Genomic DNA, 17,505 nt, shown 5'->3' on the forward strand with positions numbered 1-17,505 from the left:
TTTAAAAAAAAATTATTATTCCTTATCTCTCTTTTATTTTTTTCCTTCTCTAACATATTTTAAATATAAAATCGCTGTAATTCTATATATCGTTTTTTGGACATTTTCTTCTTCTTTTTGGATTTTTTTTAATAATCCTCCTCTCTTTTTAAAACTAATTTTTTAGGTCATTTTCCGCTTCACTTTTACTATTTTTTTGCAATTAGTTGGACATTCTTGCCAAGTTGATCATTCCCTTTTTTTCTCCATGTGTTTGAAAGACATTAAACCAATTTGCTCAAGTTTCAAAGGGGTAAAACAGCTTGTCAAAGGCATCTGAACGCAGCGCAAGAAAAATGGTAGGTAGTTTTAATATTAGTAAATGGATTGAAAATGCACATTTCATGTTATGTAATAAACTAGAAAAAGTATCTTCTCGGCTCTAGTTGTGAAAAAGTGATCTTTGCAGTAAAAGTTTCCATCTTTTTGAAATGCCAGTGCAGCTCATACTTGCATTAATTGTCTTGGTGGTACAAAGCACCGGACACTTACCACCTGCTGCTGCAGCAGAGAGCTGGGAGAGTTGAAAGAGGATGCAGGTAAAGAGTGTGTGTGTGTGTGTGTGTGTGTGTGTGTGTGTGTGTGTGTGTGTGTGTGTGTGTGTGTGTGTGTGTGTGTGTGTGTGTGTGTGTGTGTGTGTGTAAGGTCAGTCATTCCTGCCACATTCCAAACCCAGCTGGGGTGATTGGATGGGAGGAGAGAGGGACGGAGCAGGAGGAGGAGGTGAGGGTGTGGAGGTGAGCCGGGGTGTTTCTGGTTCCAGACAATGGTTACGGGTGAGAGGAGGGAGGTGGGGGGCGTGGGGAGGTTGGGTGGGGAGCGTGCGTGCGTGTGTGTAACAGCCACAGACAGGTTCCAGCAATGAGGGGGCAGCCTGCAGCCCCCTGATCCCCTCAAATATCCCCCCCGATGAGAGAGCTCGCCCAAAAAAGAGAGGTTGAGAGAGGGAGAGAAGGAGGGAGGAAGAGGAGGGATGAGGGGGCAGCCTGCAGCCCCCTGATCCCCTCAAATATCCCCCTCGATGACAGAGCTCGGCCAAAAGAGAGGTGATGAGAGAGGAGAGGGAGAGAGGAGAACAAACGGGAACGACAGGGAGAGTGAAGGGAGAGGGAGAAAAGAGAGAGAATGCCCCTATTTGTTAATCAATCGGCCGTTTCGGAAAGGGAAAACTCCGAAAATCCCCAGAGGGAGGAAGAAGACGGGGGGTAGAGGCCGGGCGGGGAGCTGGTGGAGGGTTTAACAGAGGAGGCGGGTACCTCCAACTCCTTCAGCGAATCGCGGAGCTTCTCCGGTCGGCGGTTCCTGGGGGTCCACGAATAGCCTCGAGCTACGGAGGAAAAACACAAGAAGAATCTGAAGATCATGTGACTTGAACTTTTAAACACAGACATACGAGAATTTTTTTTTTTGTTTTTTTTTTTTTAAAGGCCCTCATGGGAATTCAGAAGAATGTGGCACCAAAAACCGGAAAGGGTAAAAGGGTTGAACTTTATATCGGAGTTGAGATCTAAGTATGAAGAGGGGTGACATGAGGAATAAAGGGTGGTGACAAGACCGTCAGGTGGAATAAAGAGATGCAGGTACATGAAGCTGGCGTCCCACAAAGCAATGCTCAATCTGTTCGTGGATGCATACAGAGTAAAGGGCACAATCATGAATTTAAGCGCCATTTTCACCACACGGAGAAATTCTGAGTCAAATCCAGTTAAATCCCGAGTTAGTGCTTTGTTTGTTTTTTCAACATTTTTATAATGGTTGAATAAAAAGGTCAAACATCTGCTGGTTCTTGCTTTCATACGTTATGATTTACTGCATATATCGATATTTTGATGTTGATGCAAACTGAGTCATTTTCGGTTTTGGACTGTAACGTTGCAATTGATGCTTGTCACCAATTTCTTCCAATTTATAGACTAACAAATGAATCGATTAACTGAAAGATAATCAACAGGTTAATCATTTATGAAGTATTTACTAATTGCAGCATTAGTGTCAGTTCTATATTACAAATTCAGTCTTCTATTGTAAGAAAATTGAAAAGCTATGTTGGAACAATCAGTCAAAATCATCTAAAAGCATTGTTAAAAAAGGGAAAATTCATCCTAAAATTAAAAAAATAATAAAAAATACACATTTTTTCACTTACCTGTAGTGCCATTTATCAGTCTAGATTATTTTGGTGTGAGTAGCAGATGTCTGCTTTCTCCAATATAATGGAACTAAATGGCATTCATCGGGGTGCTCAAAGTGCCCAAAAAATACACCATACAACCGAATCACTCAGTAAGGAAGCATCACCTCATGGGGGAGAGGCCTGGATCACGACAGCGCAAGATGTCAACTTTAAAGGTGTCCTCCTCGGCTCAGTGGTGCCAACAGGCGATACATGCAAGTTTCTTTCTGCGCGGTGATTTGGTTGGCGGGTGTAGATCGGTAGAAAGAAAATAGTTCCTACACAAACTGTGCACAACAAGGTCTGTGGATTATTTTGAGTAACAGGGTCATGATTTCTGAAAAGAGACATTGCTGTTGATTTTTCAAGTGTAATTTTTGCCACTTTGAGCACCACAAATCGAGTACCAACTATTTCCATTCAACTGGAGAAAACAACCGATTTCTCCAACACTCAGCAAAACCATCTACACTTAAAAATAACACTACATGTATGAAGAAAAATGTGTATTAGTGAAAAGGCATGCATTTGAAGAAGTTTGGAGCATACGACTGCATAAATGAGACTTGGATAATACTGCACGAGTTGTGTGAGAGTTTGTAAATGGATGTTTTGATGCTGTTTTAATGTTATATGTGGTGCTAGTTTAAATGTATTCATAAAGACTGTTTTTAGGATTCTCTTCACTGTAGTGGCATGTAATAAAAACAAAGTTTAATTTATATAATGAATACAAATGGTCATTTGGGAATGTATTAACACAAGGAAAAAAACATGAAATCTGTTGAGTATATGGCCGAGATGATCAGAGGTGAGTTTGTGAACGTCTGACGCTAGCTTTGGTCACTTTTAGCACCAGTAGCTATGCCACTCATTTAAGTTTAAGACTCAATGTAAAACCATAGCTTACCATGTAGAAACTACACTGATGCAGTTACAAGTTTTACATGTCTGACTACCAAATCCCAAAAGCAGCAAAAGTCTGAAATCTGCTGCTTACAGATTGATGTAGCCGCACTGAAGGAGTAAAAATATTCGACTGAAAGCGAAATGTCCCTTCAAAAACACACAAACCGGTCCTCGAGGAGCAGCAAATATTTAATCGTGAGGACTTTTGGCGCTCTTGAGTTGAGTTATCTCCCAAATGCAACCTCACAGTTAGCGGCACATATCTCGACACGTACCACACCAAGGCCCCTTCATTTTAATTTCCCAGCCCTCCCTTTTCCCCTCCATCTCTAGTGGTTAAACAGAGGGAGGGAAGGATATGAAGGGAAAAAAAACAGCTAATTGAATTTGTGCATCTGCTTCTGCCCACGCACATACATGAAGTTCAGTGAGAGGAGGAAAAAAAAAAAGGAAAGGAAGGACTGCTGTTTTCAGTATGGAGCAATCACTCCCCTATGTGTTTATTTTACACTCTTTCTTTTCATCTTCACTGAAACGAACCATTAAGGAGTGGGATTCTCTATTAAGAATAAGTGGGAAGAGGAGGTAAACAGATGCATGCAAATGAGGGTGTGGAGGGTGGGGGGGTCAGGAGGGAGGGGAGGGCAGGGGGGACGAGTGTTCGTCTCCTGATAAGGGTGTTTGTATTCCACTACTGGGTGAAAAGCAGAGAGAGGGAGGGAGGGAGAGAACAGAGGATGTGGGACAGCTGACTGACGAGGACAGCGATTTCTTGAAGATGGTCATCCACTGGGAAGATTGTTAGGGCTGAAACTCTCACACACACACGGGTGGACGTGAAGAATAAATTGTCTCAATCAGACTTTGAACTCCTCTGTTAGAAACTTACCTTCACTGAAATGTAGTTTCTCATTGTAGTAGTGATGCTCCAGGGAAGAGGCTGGAAAAAATAAAATAAAAAGGTCAATTAAAGGGTTAGATTTGGAATATATATTATGACTCAAGTCTTTTTTTTAACAACTTTTTTAAATTATAACAAATATCACTTAGAAATAATAGCGAATATGGTATACCAAACAAAAGAAAGCAAAAGCAAAAAAATAAGAATGCACTACAATATCACATATCGTCGGTATCGGCAGATATTGGCTTTAAAATGAAATTTTTTGACAAAAATGAACATGTACAAAACATAAACCCCAAGTTGAAGTACTTTTCTTATTTTGAACAATGAATGAATATTACAAATTATGAAAAGCATCATATTTCATGTCTCCATCTTCTGGTGGGACATCACGAAAACGGAGTATCCATTATATAATGCTTATTCTACTACAGAAGAGACTTGATGATCAAAGCCAAATGAGCTGTTATATATCAGATATCTGGGGGAAAAAATCCAATATCGTGCATCCCTAAAAAAACAAAACAGACAAAAAAACAGGTGAAACATAGATGATACAGTGATTTCAATACACAGAAATCATGAAGATTACATGGGCTACAAGACTTTATATTCTTATTTCCAATTGTCCTGATCTCAGTCCTCCTTTGTTTTTATTGATATTTATCAACATTTGGTTTCAAAAAATCCATGAAGCTCCTCCAGATATTTTCAAAAACTGATCGCTCTCCTTTTTGTGAATTATGTCAGTTTTTCCAACACTGATTGATAAATACTTAATAAAATGCTTCATACTTTTTCACATATTTCTTCCCTTAGCTGTTGCTCTTTTAGCTTGTAGGACACACAAGTCTATTAGCGCACGGTAAAATCACTTGGATAAATACCCAAGATTCACAGCTCCCAACAGGGATTTTCGGTTTCATTATCTTACGAACCAGGTCAAGAACTTCCCTCCAAAAACTTTTGACCACATTACCCACAAGCAGTGACAGATTGTGCCTTTAGCGTGTCACATCTGAAGCATGTGTCTGGTGTTTTGGGATATAAATGACTCATGTCTGTCCATGTGATGTGGATTGTGGGGAACGGGAAACTAAGCTGGAGCTCAAACATCCTCCCTTTAGCACCAAGAGACCTTGTTGGCAAACTGTAACCCATAACGTTGCCTCGTGGCCCGGTCACTGTGAGCAAGAAAGTGGCCAGTGTGGTGGCCGGCCTCTCTGGCAGGCAGGAACACCTCCAGGATTAGTAGTATTAATCAGATAAGGGGGTGAGGGGCCAGACAGGCCCAGACATGGGCACCTGCTCTGGGGCTGGGTGGAGGTGGAGGAGGGGGGTGTTTGGCTGCAGGGGACCCTCGGAGCTGCTCCAATGAGCCTGGGTCTACCTCTAGTGGGGAGATGTGGAACTAACACAAGCAAATACTGAACGTCACAGTCACTTCAATGATGCTGATATCCGGAGCGACAACACCAATACATGGACCAAACAACGTGGTCCCACTGATATAAACAGAACTATTTTATAGAGAGGTGTTTTTTTTAAGAGTATTTTTTGGCATTTTAGCCTTTATTAGATAGGACAGATCAATAGCGTGAAAGGGGAAAAGAGAGAGTGGGGACGACACGCAGCAAAGGGCCCTGAGTGGGAGCTGAACCCAAGGCTGCTGCAGCAAGGACACTGCCTTTATTAATGTGGTGCCTGCTTTATCCACTCAGCCACCAACGCCCCAGAGAGGATTTTTTTTTTTTATGTAGCCTGTCGTCATTGATATAAATAAGGTGGACAAAAATAACAGACATCTGTCAGTGTAATGCAATAGAACTAGAACAGCAACACAGCCTCCAAAAATGGTCAAATAGTTAAATCAACACCTCTTCAAAGCCATTTCAACAAAAACATGAGTGGAAGTTACTGCATGACTGTTGGGTACACTGGGCTTAATCTAATGGAGTGTAATGTAATACCTGGCAACTGAGTGCGCACACAAAAAGAAGGAAATACTTTTTTTCCAGTTTAAAAGGCCCTAAAAACATATTTTCTTCGGGGCCATACATGCAGTGTTTTCTGGGCTCTCAACTCCATTTATTTTTTAGTAAACACAAAGAATGCAAGCGTTCAAAAGTGCCTGTTTTTCAGGGCATGAAGGCTGCGTCCTGAGATTAATAAAGTGCGACTTTTGAAACACAACATTGTGCAACACACGCCATGAGATGGGGAACAACGAATCACGGCACAGCAGATATCTTTGCTATCTTGCGTAATTATCGTTCTATGATAAATATGGGGAGGTAGCTGATTATTTTAGTGCAGGGCTACTCAAAGTTTTACATCTGGTCCATGGACATTTAAAGCTGAGTGCACACTTAACCCTTTAACACCTGGACTGACATCAAGTTTCTTGTGCTGCGTTCAAACTCCTTTTCTGAGCGTTTGAACCTCTGAAACCTGAGCTTGATTTCTTTAAAAGGGGGGAGAAAATAAGTGATATAGCAACAAATGTCGTGCAAATTACAAAATATTACTTAAAAATTACAAGTTAGTAACCTGAAAATTAGCTGGGGGGATTATTAGATATTATTCAAAAAAGAAAAAAACTCGGAAAAAATATCCAGAAAACTATCATTCTCATAATTATATATTTAAAATGATGTTACAGAAAACAAAATATTATTTTATACCATTTTAGGTCATTTTTTCTTTTTTTTCATTTATTTTTGTTTTCAGGTAATTTACTTGTAACTTTCTACTTATTTCTTGCTAATTATTTGTGCAATTTCTTGTTAAGTTGCGAATTGCCTTGTTCCCATGTTTTTTGAAGAAGTCAGGTCAATTTGCTCAGGTTTCAAGGGGTTAAAAACAACACCTGGAAAAATATCAGCTCAAAAATCAAGATTTCTGGTTAAGATATGGTGTTGGTTATTGTACCAGCTTCTTTACTGTGAGTGATCGAGTCTTTCATGAACAAATGTTACTAATGTTACTTCACATTAGAGATTTATTTCTCTTTTTCACTGCGCATCTTCTTCGATAGTTTCAAGGTGGCCAGTTAGGATGCAGGTGATGTTATGCACCAATGCATGAATACAGAAATCAGAGTAATCAAAAACAAATTTCAGGAGCTAAATCACAAATGAGCATTTAAATCATCTTGGAAACAGGAGTGTAGTTGTGTTACATTAGCGGATGTGAGTGAAAGAAGTAAATTTTTTCAAAGGAAGTTTCTTAAAACCTCTTGACTTCCATAACAGGAACTGATAGCATCTTTCAGGTCACCAACATCCTCTCCTCCAGGGCCTGCTTATGTATGAAACATGAACATTTATTTTTAGTCTTTTTTTGTTATTTGAAAACTAATAATAAATTTAAAAGCTTTTATAATGGCAAGTAAAAATTGATTTAATGGCACATAGATTACTGAACCAGACAAGTGGGAAAAAAACTAACATTGTACTCTGCAGATGGTGGATTTATTAATCAGTCAATCAAATTTAATCGAATGCACTCACAAGCCTCTAATGACCCAGATAAGCCAATATTTTGAGTTAATGAATAAAAACCAGATTTTAAAAAAAAAAGACAAAAAACTTACTTTGTTGCTTACTAAGTGATGAATATTAAATGTTATAGTGTGAGTACATTGTATAATGTGCCTAAAATATGAAGCAGTTTTTCAAGGACTTTGAATGCCAAATGGATTTGTGTAATAAGAGCCAAAATATTAAGACAGTATATTGTTTTGAACACACGTGCACATTTTTGTTTATTTGTTTAATGTCAGTGTATTTAGATGGTCAGCCTGCTCACTTTAAATTAGTATATTATGGTTGACTGATGTTAAAACAAGCATTGTATATGCTTATGCAACAGTACATTACAGTATACAAAATAAGTCTTATGAGTCATTATGCATAATTAATGAGAGTTTGATGAGAATATGTGTTTAATGTTCCTCTCTCTAGTGTGTAAAACTCTGAAGTGTGTATCTGTGCTGCTGTGTTTACATGGGGAAACTAAATTACTGGTCATATTCTTGTTAGACACATTCAATTTATGATGTTAAGATGAATGTTTAAGTGTCCATTCAAAATATCAAACTAACATTTTATACTAATCTAATGTGATCTACTTAACATGCAGTCGTATCATGACCTGAGCTGTCGTCACAGCGCTGTGTGAAAATGTTGTGATACTTTTGGGAAGTGCTCCCCTGCTCTGTCTCTCCCCTCCTCTTCCTCCCCCTGTCCTCCCTCCACTCTGATATCAAGCCACACTTTAGTAATCCTCCAAATGAAAGGATTTGGAGCGAGAGCATCGTCTCCCCACTGAAGATTGGAATGAAAGAGAAGGCAGCTTCTCAGATGAGAGAGAGACGGGAGAGGACCCCGTGATGAGAGGGAGAGACATACTGTACACAAAATGAGAGGGAACAAAAATATACATGGTGGGAGAAAAACTGAGACAAAGAGGAGGAAATCAGCGAAAGAGAGGCGGAAACATCTGAAAGAGGCACAGTAACAAAAGGGAAGACATGAGGACGTAGAGAAAGAGACACAAAAAACAGGATTGACTGAGGAAGCACGGAAAAGTAGAGATATTTACAGTATGTCTTTAAAAATAGAGAACGACGGGCAAGAGAGGGTTTATGCACTCAGAAATGTCCGATTTAAAGCTGCTCTAATCAACTGTTCATATTCACAATGCATCAAACAGCTGATTTTAAAGGTGTATTTGAACCTTCAAATAATTATCACCTAACTCTGCGGCTCCCCTCAGAGCGTTCTACCGTCTTTATTTTGGTTTTACGGCCCAAAACGTAATTGTTTTGGTTCATTTTTATCTCTCTCATCACCTCTATTCCAGCACATAAATAACTATTTCAACCATTTAAACTAAGCAGCAAAAACAGCAGAAAGACAAAGTTAGAGACTGGATGGTGAAGACAGTGGAGCAGGAGAGACTAAATACAACTAAAAATCATACTTTGAATCATCCAGTGGACACAAATATGAGTCTATTTGCTAATATTTTCCTTGTATTACCTTAAAAGGTGATAATATGCTGATGTTGTGTTTGGAGCATTTAGTTTCCCCAGGTGGCTGTTAAAAGTTAATTATTGCAGGTACTGAATTAATTTTTAAATAAAAGAAGGTATTTTTATAACCTAATAATACTCAAATTTAAAATATAGACAGAAAACAATACACACAGTCTCCCGTGTGATAGATAAAAGGTAAATGAACTGCATTTATTTAGTTCTTTTCTGGTCTTAGCGACCACTTAAAATGCTACACACACACACACTCATACAGTTTTGGCAAAAGGCTTCTGATCAGGAATGAACACACACACACACACACACACACACACACACACACACACACACACACACACACACACACACTCATTTGGACTGCAGGAGCTGGGGATCGAACCACCGTTGGATAAATGGACGGCTCCACCTCCTGAGCCACCGCCACACCTGAAGTCACAACATTTTCTAAAGGAAAAGAAATATTAGCAGCAGCCTACTTTTGATAATGTAAACTCGATTGTAAATGTTTAAAAACAAACTTTAAGATAAGATAACCTGTTGGCATAGCAGAAGGGCTTATTAAGTGGGGAAATATAGTTCTACTGGTGACGTAAAAGTTTGGTTCATTGTTTTCCAATGTAACAGTATTATATTAGGTCATATTAGGTTTGGATATTGTAGTATGGTAAGCAGGGCTGTACCGGATTCAGAATTATGTCAATCACATCAGATTTGGCCGGTTAGTTTGAATATTCAATGATTCCTTTTGTTTTCCACACAAAGTTTTAAAGTCTGAACGGGGCTTAGCGGGACGTTCAGTGTGACAGCGGCCATCAAATCTATAATCTATAATCTATATAAAGTTAACAAGCTAACGACTCTAGATATCAACAAAACAGAGAGACTGTGTTAACTTGCTGAAAGCTGAAAAAAACGACTGCTCGACTTGAAGCAACCTCGGTCAACTGAGGGTCTCCGACTGATGAGTTGAGTCTCCGACTTTTTTTTCTAGCTGTCCTATCATTTGCCTTCACTCATTCAGTCATAATATCCACAGCACTGATGATTATTCATTTAAAAAATCTCATTGTGTAAATATTTTGTTGAGGTACCAATAGTCAACCCAAAATTATAATCTATATATCAATATCAAAGCGTTTGGTGAAAAATACTGTGATATTTGATTTTCTTCATTTCACCCAGCGCTATTTACATTCTTTATACATTTGTATAATCTACCAAAATTTTGGACAAAGATTAAGCCACAGAATTTTGAGCTGTAAATTTGGAGCACCTCTTGGGAACATAAGTGTAATTTTGGAAAAGCTGACTTTGGGAAATTAGTTTGAATGTATTCAGCAAGGTACATTTTTAAGGCGTGGCACATAGATGATGATGTAGCAACCCTCTTTGGGAAATTTAACAATGCTCACAAAACACATCATTTCCTTTAAAAAAAAAACAAAAAAGAAAAACGAAGGATAAGCAGCCCGTCCCTGCACTGCGAGGACCGTGGGGGAGCGATTTGAGCACTTCCTGACGGTAAGGGAAGCCTCCTGGCCCGAGGCAATATGAGGCTGGACTACATGGGGCCTCCTGCTATGTGATCTAGGAGAAAGTCAACAGTTTAGTTTCCCTATCGTTGTACGGCAAGACCCCGGGTCAACAGGAACACACTCGGTGTAAGAGATAGAACCACGGAGGCCTAATAACCTGTGTGTGTATGTGTGTGTGTGTGTGTGTGTGTGTGTGTGTGTATGTGCATGTGTATATAAGGCTTTAGGCTGTAAATCCTACATACTAATATGCTCTGTGTGGACATGAGTGTGTGTGTGGCTAACGGGTGAAATACGCAGGACCAATAATTTGTGTGTCTGTGTGTGTTTTTACAGCTTATGGGAGCGTGGGAGGCAGCAAAAAGCCCTTCTTCATATATAAGGAAATCACATACTTTCCGAAAACAAGACAAAATGCAACTTATCTTAAACACAAACAGACATCCAATATAAAACACTATTTACCTGGCTCTCCTTTATCGTAGTACTGATAGGTGCCAATATCTGTATCTGTGGGGCGAGAGAGAGGGAGAGAGAGGGGGGAGAGAGATGAACATCTAGCTGTCAGGGAAAAGCAGAAGACAGATCAGCAATTTCGCACCGTGGGATAAACAATCGCTATCAGCCAGTGGCCTGTCCCGTCTGCCAGCACCACAGTTCAGATAAGACCCTGTGAGGGAGGAGGAGGAGGGTGGGTGGGTGTGTGTGTGTGTGTAGCTTTCTAGTTGATGGGGTGGTGTTGGTGTGTTTAATACCGAAGAGCCTATACAAAGGCCTTGTTCCTCAGTGGGGGGGTCCCAGGCAAAACCTGAGGGAAGTGCCTTCTTTTCGATTTATTAACGCAGGGAAAAATCATTAACATTTACGGATCCGACAGGGCACAAGGGAGGGGGTATTAATAAAACCCTCTTATTCTTAGGACTCTACCCCCTTGTGCCAATTAACTATCCCACTCATCCCCACCTGGAGGGACCCCCTCTCCTCTGGTAGCTTTACCAACACACCACTAAACATTCCGGCCATCCCAAAAGCACCCGGCACCTCCCCTGCAAGGAGGGCTATGAGCATTAATGAAGAAGTCACATTCCTAGTGTGTCAGCCCCCCCCAAACCACCTACAGTATGCATTAACCCCCCACGTCAGCACAACACACCACTCTCCCCACAAACCCCTTGATATAAATGAACAGGCCCCAAAATGCCGGATGGAGGCCCGGCCATTTTACCAGTGCAGTGTGGGCCTATAACTGCGTCCTTTCAAACCATAACAGCAACCCCCACCCACCTCCCCCCCAGGACTTAGCCCCACCTCACCCCAGACCGTTTCTTTACTCGCTCGGGCATTTACCGGGTGTTGGGGGGTCCGAGGCCAGAAAACAGTTCAGAGAACCCCTGGGGGGGGAGGAGGAGGGGGGGGGGTGGGTGTGGGGGGGCCCGAGCCAGAACAGAGGGGGGGGCAGAGGGGTATTAATAAAGACAGGAGTGTGCCTTAACCCATCCCACCTGAGGGACTGACTCCGATTTACACACACGCAACATAAACATTTAAAAGCAGATGCACACACACACTCAGCAGGCAGCTATAAAAACATATGACCGACATACATATAGCATTAAACAAGCTCAAACAAACACACACACACTCTGGTAGATATACACACACACACACACAAACTGCTGAGCGGAGCCTTTTTTGTCAGTGTTATTCCTGCAGGCCCAAAACCATAAGCAGCCAGACTCGGATTCGCACAACACATCGTTTCTTTATCGCTCAGTTACTGTTGCTGCCGCCGCTGCTGCTGCTGCTCCCGAGGCCAGGTCACACTAATACAACAGGAGAGCTGATGGCAGACACACAAACACACACAAACACACCACTATTAGTAATGGCTTGATGTCACTTTTTCTGACACGGATAGCGGGTCTGTAACCTTGAGTTTCTGCCAATACCAACCTTAACTGTTTTCTTTTAAACAATGAATAAGATGCTCTTAAACCCGCAGAAAGCATTTTTTTTGAGCGTTAACACTGAATGAAATGACATGGGCCTGTTTGAGGTGCTTATCCATAGTTAATGTATTACCTAAAGTAGATAATGATCGCATGCCCCCAGTTTGGAGAAAAAGGCAGGAGTACCTACATGGAAGCTAAGGAATAAACTGCTGTGGACGGGGACAGCAGAAAAACGGATTTTCACCACCTAAGATGGTCCCACTCAAGAAAATCAATATTGTTTTAGGTGGACGCTTTATTGGGAATATTTTCCTCGCTTCTCCTTTTTTTCAGACAGAAGTGAAGCCGTTAACAGCTTCAGCTCCCCCTCTATGCTTCAGTCATTTTAGCTCACTGAACACGGGAGCTGCTCGTCTACTGCTGCTTCGGTCCGTTAGTTTGTCTGCGTTGTTGTGTGACTTTGGAAAATCCGAGCAAACGCTTTCAAAAAGTCACACAATTACACAAATTAACAAATTAATTACATTAATTAACTGATCGAGGCGGCCATCGACCAGCAGCTCAAGTGTTCAGTGATGTTAAATTACTGTTTTACTAAATGGAGTCGGTCTTCGAGGAGAGCAAAGTGACGACTTTAGTTCCCCGTTGGAAATTATTGTCTGATGGCAAAGTAAAGGGGTGGAAATATTCATAATATAAAGTACATTTTAGTTGTGTTTTTTATAGCTCACATACATTTTGTTGTTGACCCCTCTATCCTCCATTATTCTGCACTGCCTGCATTTTGCTTTTAAGCTTTTGGTGAAGCCTACTTTCAGCACGAGCGTAGTTGAAGTGGCGCTGGATTAATAAGTCAACTAAAAGTTTCACCTTAATATTAGCAAATGGTTGCAAGGAAATAACAAACTTCAGCTTTATTGCAATTTTAGATCAGATTGTTGCTGCAGATTCTTCCCCAAAGACAGATTGGTCGAGAGATCTGGTATTTGACACCGTTTTTCGATATTTGCTTCACACTGTACCTCATCAGCATCATTTATCTTAAGCTTGTATTTAGTGCCAATAACTGTCTCTGTCTTTCCCAGCTGTAAAGACAGTTTATTGTCATATATATTGGATGCTGATCGGCTTCCTAACTAGTCAAGATGTCACAAAAGTCACTCTTGTCCGTGCAATTCTTAAACTTAGATTCGCTTTTTCTCCAGATTATGTGAAAACAGCCTTCTTGTGTCAAATTCTGCGCATTTATTAATCTTCACAGTAAAGGTCAAACGTCCAAGTTCTCCTTAACATTTAGCAAATAAACCTCCAAACTCTGGCCAGTTTGTACTAACTCCTAAACTAAACTAGTCTCTTGTGGAAGAAGGATAAACACATTTTTTTTCATAATAAAATCTGCTGAGGTCTTCTTGTGCAAAGCGATTAACTCACAAACTGCTCAGAGCCAAACAGCAGAAGGCTGTGAGGGATGTCGCAAACATCATCAACGCATGTAAAACATGCACACAAACCACATAAAAAAAGATTTCTTTCACAGCGTCACACAGTAGAAGCTGTTTTTATGAATCCATATTTTTGTTTTTGAGGCTGATGTATATGATGTAAGGAAGGTGGTGATAGGGAGCGTCACACCTGAGCGACCAGGCCTCTTCGCTCAGATGTATCCATCCACATTTTTCCAAGATAGCAGAAAGACACACACAGCAGGAAAAAAAACACAAACAAATAAGGATATGTCACCATCACCTGGGATATACACCCTGTCGTACCTTTGTGTATACACATAAACACACACACACAACAGAGTCAGCCTCAGAGAGACACTATCTTCGTCTAAAGCTCAGCAGACTGTGAAAGACAAGACAGAATGGAAGGGAGGAGAAAACAAGAAAATGGAGAAACAGAGCATTTCTGTCTGACAGAGGAGATGGACTGATAGGTGGCGAGCAGGAAAACGCACAAAAACTGCCAGAAAAGTCAAACTTACACTGCGCCCACCGGGCCTCATGGGGAAGAATTGCTCGCTTTCGTTCAGTGTATGTTGGTGGAGTGATGTGCAGCTGACTTCTTCAGTAGTGTGCTTGTAACGTTACGTGAAAAACAGAGTTAAATTCTTTGTGTGTCCACATATCTGGCAAATACAGCTCATCCTGATAGAAGACTTTCAAAAGTTTGTTTTTGTTTCATTTCCTCCAATGACAGACTGATAACTTATATTTGATTAGAGCACGACACACCTGTATAGTAACAAAGCTGACCAAATATTTAAAGTTCAAACCCAGACAGGTTTTAAGTGTCTGCCTAATAATCCAAATGTCACATATTGAATTAGACAAATGCGAATAACTTCCTTTGGAAAGAATAACGTACATACAAAAAAGGGAAACGGGATGTTTGAAAAGGTTTGAGGACTGCCAGAGTGCCAAAAGAAATTAGAAATATGAATAAATGCAGTGTGGCTGCTGAAAGAGCAGTGCGCATCAACACGGCTAATGTTAGAGGAAACAGAGAGATTCAGCCACACGTTTGAGCCTCAGTGAGACCCGGACTCAGATGAGGAGTCTGTCGGGCACCAAAATCAGCGACTGGCAGACGTATCAAAAAAGACAGAGAATTATTTTTGAAAAAACAAAAATGTACAGAAAACTTTATTTCAAATTATCCATTTATAAAAAATATTATTTTACAGAATTTGAAGCACTTTTTTTGGGTTAATTTCTGCTTTTTGTTTTGTGTGTTTATTTTTGTTTTACTTTCCTATTGTATTTTTTGTGTGCCCTTTTTTTGTGCTAATTTTCAGGTGACTCCTTGTCCTTTTTACTGATATCTTGCAAATGTTTGGCTCATTTCTTCCTGAGGTGCTCATTTCCTTCTTCCTATGTTTTTAAACATTTAACATTAGTCAGCGTGTGTGTAGTCTCAGGAGACCTTCAGATGTTTCACTGGTTTTGTGAGTTTCTTGTGGTTATGCTGAGCAATTACACTTTAAACTGTCCAGACAAACATTTTCATGTTGTAAAAACAATATAAAGAACGTCGTGCATTATGCAATAAACAGACATTGGTGGAGGGAGAGTCTGAAGACAGCAAAGAAAAAGTGAAAACAGACAGAGAGAAATGGCGTTGACTGAGAGTCAGATTGTTAAAGTAGATATCAGTGAAGGTGAGGAGAAGGTGTGAAAACAAAGTGAGTGACGACAGAAAGACGCGGAGCAAGACGGAGTGAGTGGGACGAGAGAAAGGAGACAGAGAGAATTATTGAGAGAGGGGGAGATTGAACACGGTGATAAGTGCTACCTTTGACTTGGAGTGAGCTCTTGGTGGACCACAAGTGCAGCTCAGCCAGGCAAAACGCCATCTGACGGAGGAGTGTAACCCGAGTCTGCAGGGAGGGAAGAGTGAGAGCGAAAGAACAAATGAAGGAGCCAAACACAACCGCAGATGCATATCTTGACAAGACGACATAATAGATTGACATAAATAAACCTAATAGTCAAACAAAGTGTGCATGTATGCATACACAGACTCATGTGACCTGCAGTTACTACGACCACGAAGCTACAAAAGCAAAACAGCACTTTTCTATAGTATTATAAAGCATTTACGTAAAGCAAAGATAAATTCCTATAAGGCAATGTCCCCTTTTGACTTTTAGCCAGGTTTATACTTCTACACTGAAACTCTAACGGTAAGAAATCTAAAATGTCACGTTGACACAGACCTCCTGTTTATTTTTGTGAATAGAGAACCATTTCCTGCAGTGGCAAGGAAACCTTTATTTACTTCTATTTCACAGATAAGACACAATACATTGATGACCGAACATTTATCAGCAGAACAGAAAATTTACTTTTTGTTTTCAGAATCAGAAAAAGAAATACTTATTGATCCCAGGAGGATATTGTGGTTCGTTACAGTCACTCTAACGCCAGCACAGTGGAAGTGGAGTTGTATATAAAAAGTTTATAAAAATATCAATAGAAAATTAAAAAAACGTAATAGAAAAATAGAAATAGAAATACAGTACCAGTAATGGTTATGTTTTTCTAGTGACCTGATTAATTTATTTTTAACTCACTGTTGAATTTAAAGCTTTGGAAATGTGGCCTAAAATAGTAAGAATGCATGTTATATCAGAGCTGAGTGTCTCATTAAGTATCTACAAACTCTGAATGAAAATTCAAATAGCTCATTTTAGGATAACAGCGTTTCTCCACACGGTGTGGGCGTGGCAGATCATGTTTTGATTGACAACTCCTTGGATCCCACTTTTAACAACCGTCCCTCATCTCCATGACGACAGCCATGGAGTCGGTGTAGTTCAGCCCTTTGACTCCTAAATCTAATATGACATATGATTGGGGATAACCACACCCAAATCAATGCTGCTTCAGGAAACTGTGAAAAATCGAAATGACAGTATTTCATATTTGGATTGAGGCTAATTTCTGATCATATTTGATGTATTTTATTATGCATGTAAGACTTTAACTCACATATTAAGAAAATTTTTGGTGTGGCATCAATGGCAGGAACCACATCAATGAAGACAATGTCCCCACTCTCTGTCTCTCTTTCACGCTATAGATCTGTCCTATCTTATAAAGGCTAAAATGCCAAAAAAATAATCTTTAAAAAAGTTTTTGGTGATCTGGGTTCCCAGAGGCTTTAAGCTAATAATTTTTCCATAGTGTTGGTAGCAGCAATTAGAGGTCAAAGTAACATAAAAAAGCATAAAGAGTCCATAAAAAACAGTGCTGCAACAGAACAAACTTATGCAGCACCACGTCTAGCACCTGTTGTACCTGCACTCCCTGTAAGTTGGAATAACAGTTACTCTACAGGTAAGAGTGCACATTTTGACCAATAAACACATTGAAACAGCTTGAAAGAAAGACAGACAGAGACATGCACATGAACTCAGACTGACACTG

General features: G+C 40.1%; 1 protein-coding gene across 2 annotated transcripts in view; it reads right to left on the reverse strand.

The window, feature by feature from the left end:
* The window catches only part of LOC121954604 (WD repeat containing planar cell polarity effector), a 91,164-nt gene that overhangs the window by 60,875 nt on the left and 12,784 nt on the right, over positions 1–17,505 (reverse strand). The window contains exons 3-6 of one of the 2 annotated variants that reach the window (XM_042502206.1): positions 15,869–15,953; positions 11,085–11,129; positions 4,011–4,061; positions 1,296–1,366 (exon numbers count right to left, since the gene is read on the reverse strand). In XM_042502206.1, the coding sequence (XP_042358140.1) occupies positions 1,296–1,366; positions 4,011–4,061; positions 11,085–11,129; positions 15,869–15,929 (228 nt within the window). In that variant the 5' untranslated portion in view covers positions 15,930–15,953. The remainder of the gene's footprint in view (positions 1–1,295; positions 1,367–4,010; positions 4,062–11,084; positions 11,130–15,868; positions 15,954–17,505) is intronic. The other variant, XM_042502207.1, reaches the window with a different exon arrangement.

Source organism: Plectropomus leopardus, chromosome 15, assembly GCF_008729295.1.
Source record: "Plectropomus leopardus isolate mb chromosome 15, YSFRI_Pleo_2.0, whole genome shotgun sequence".
In the NCBI taxonomy this organism is placed as follows: Eukaryota; Metazoa; Chordata; class Actinopteri; order Perciformes; family Serranidae; genus Plectropomus; species Plectropomus leopardus.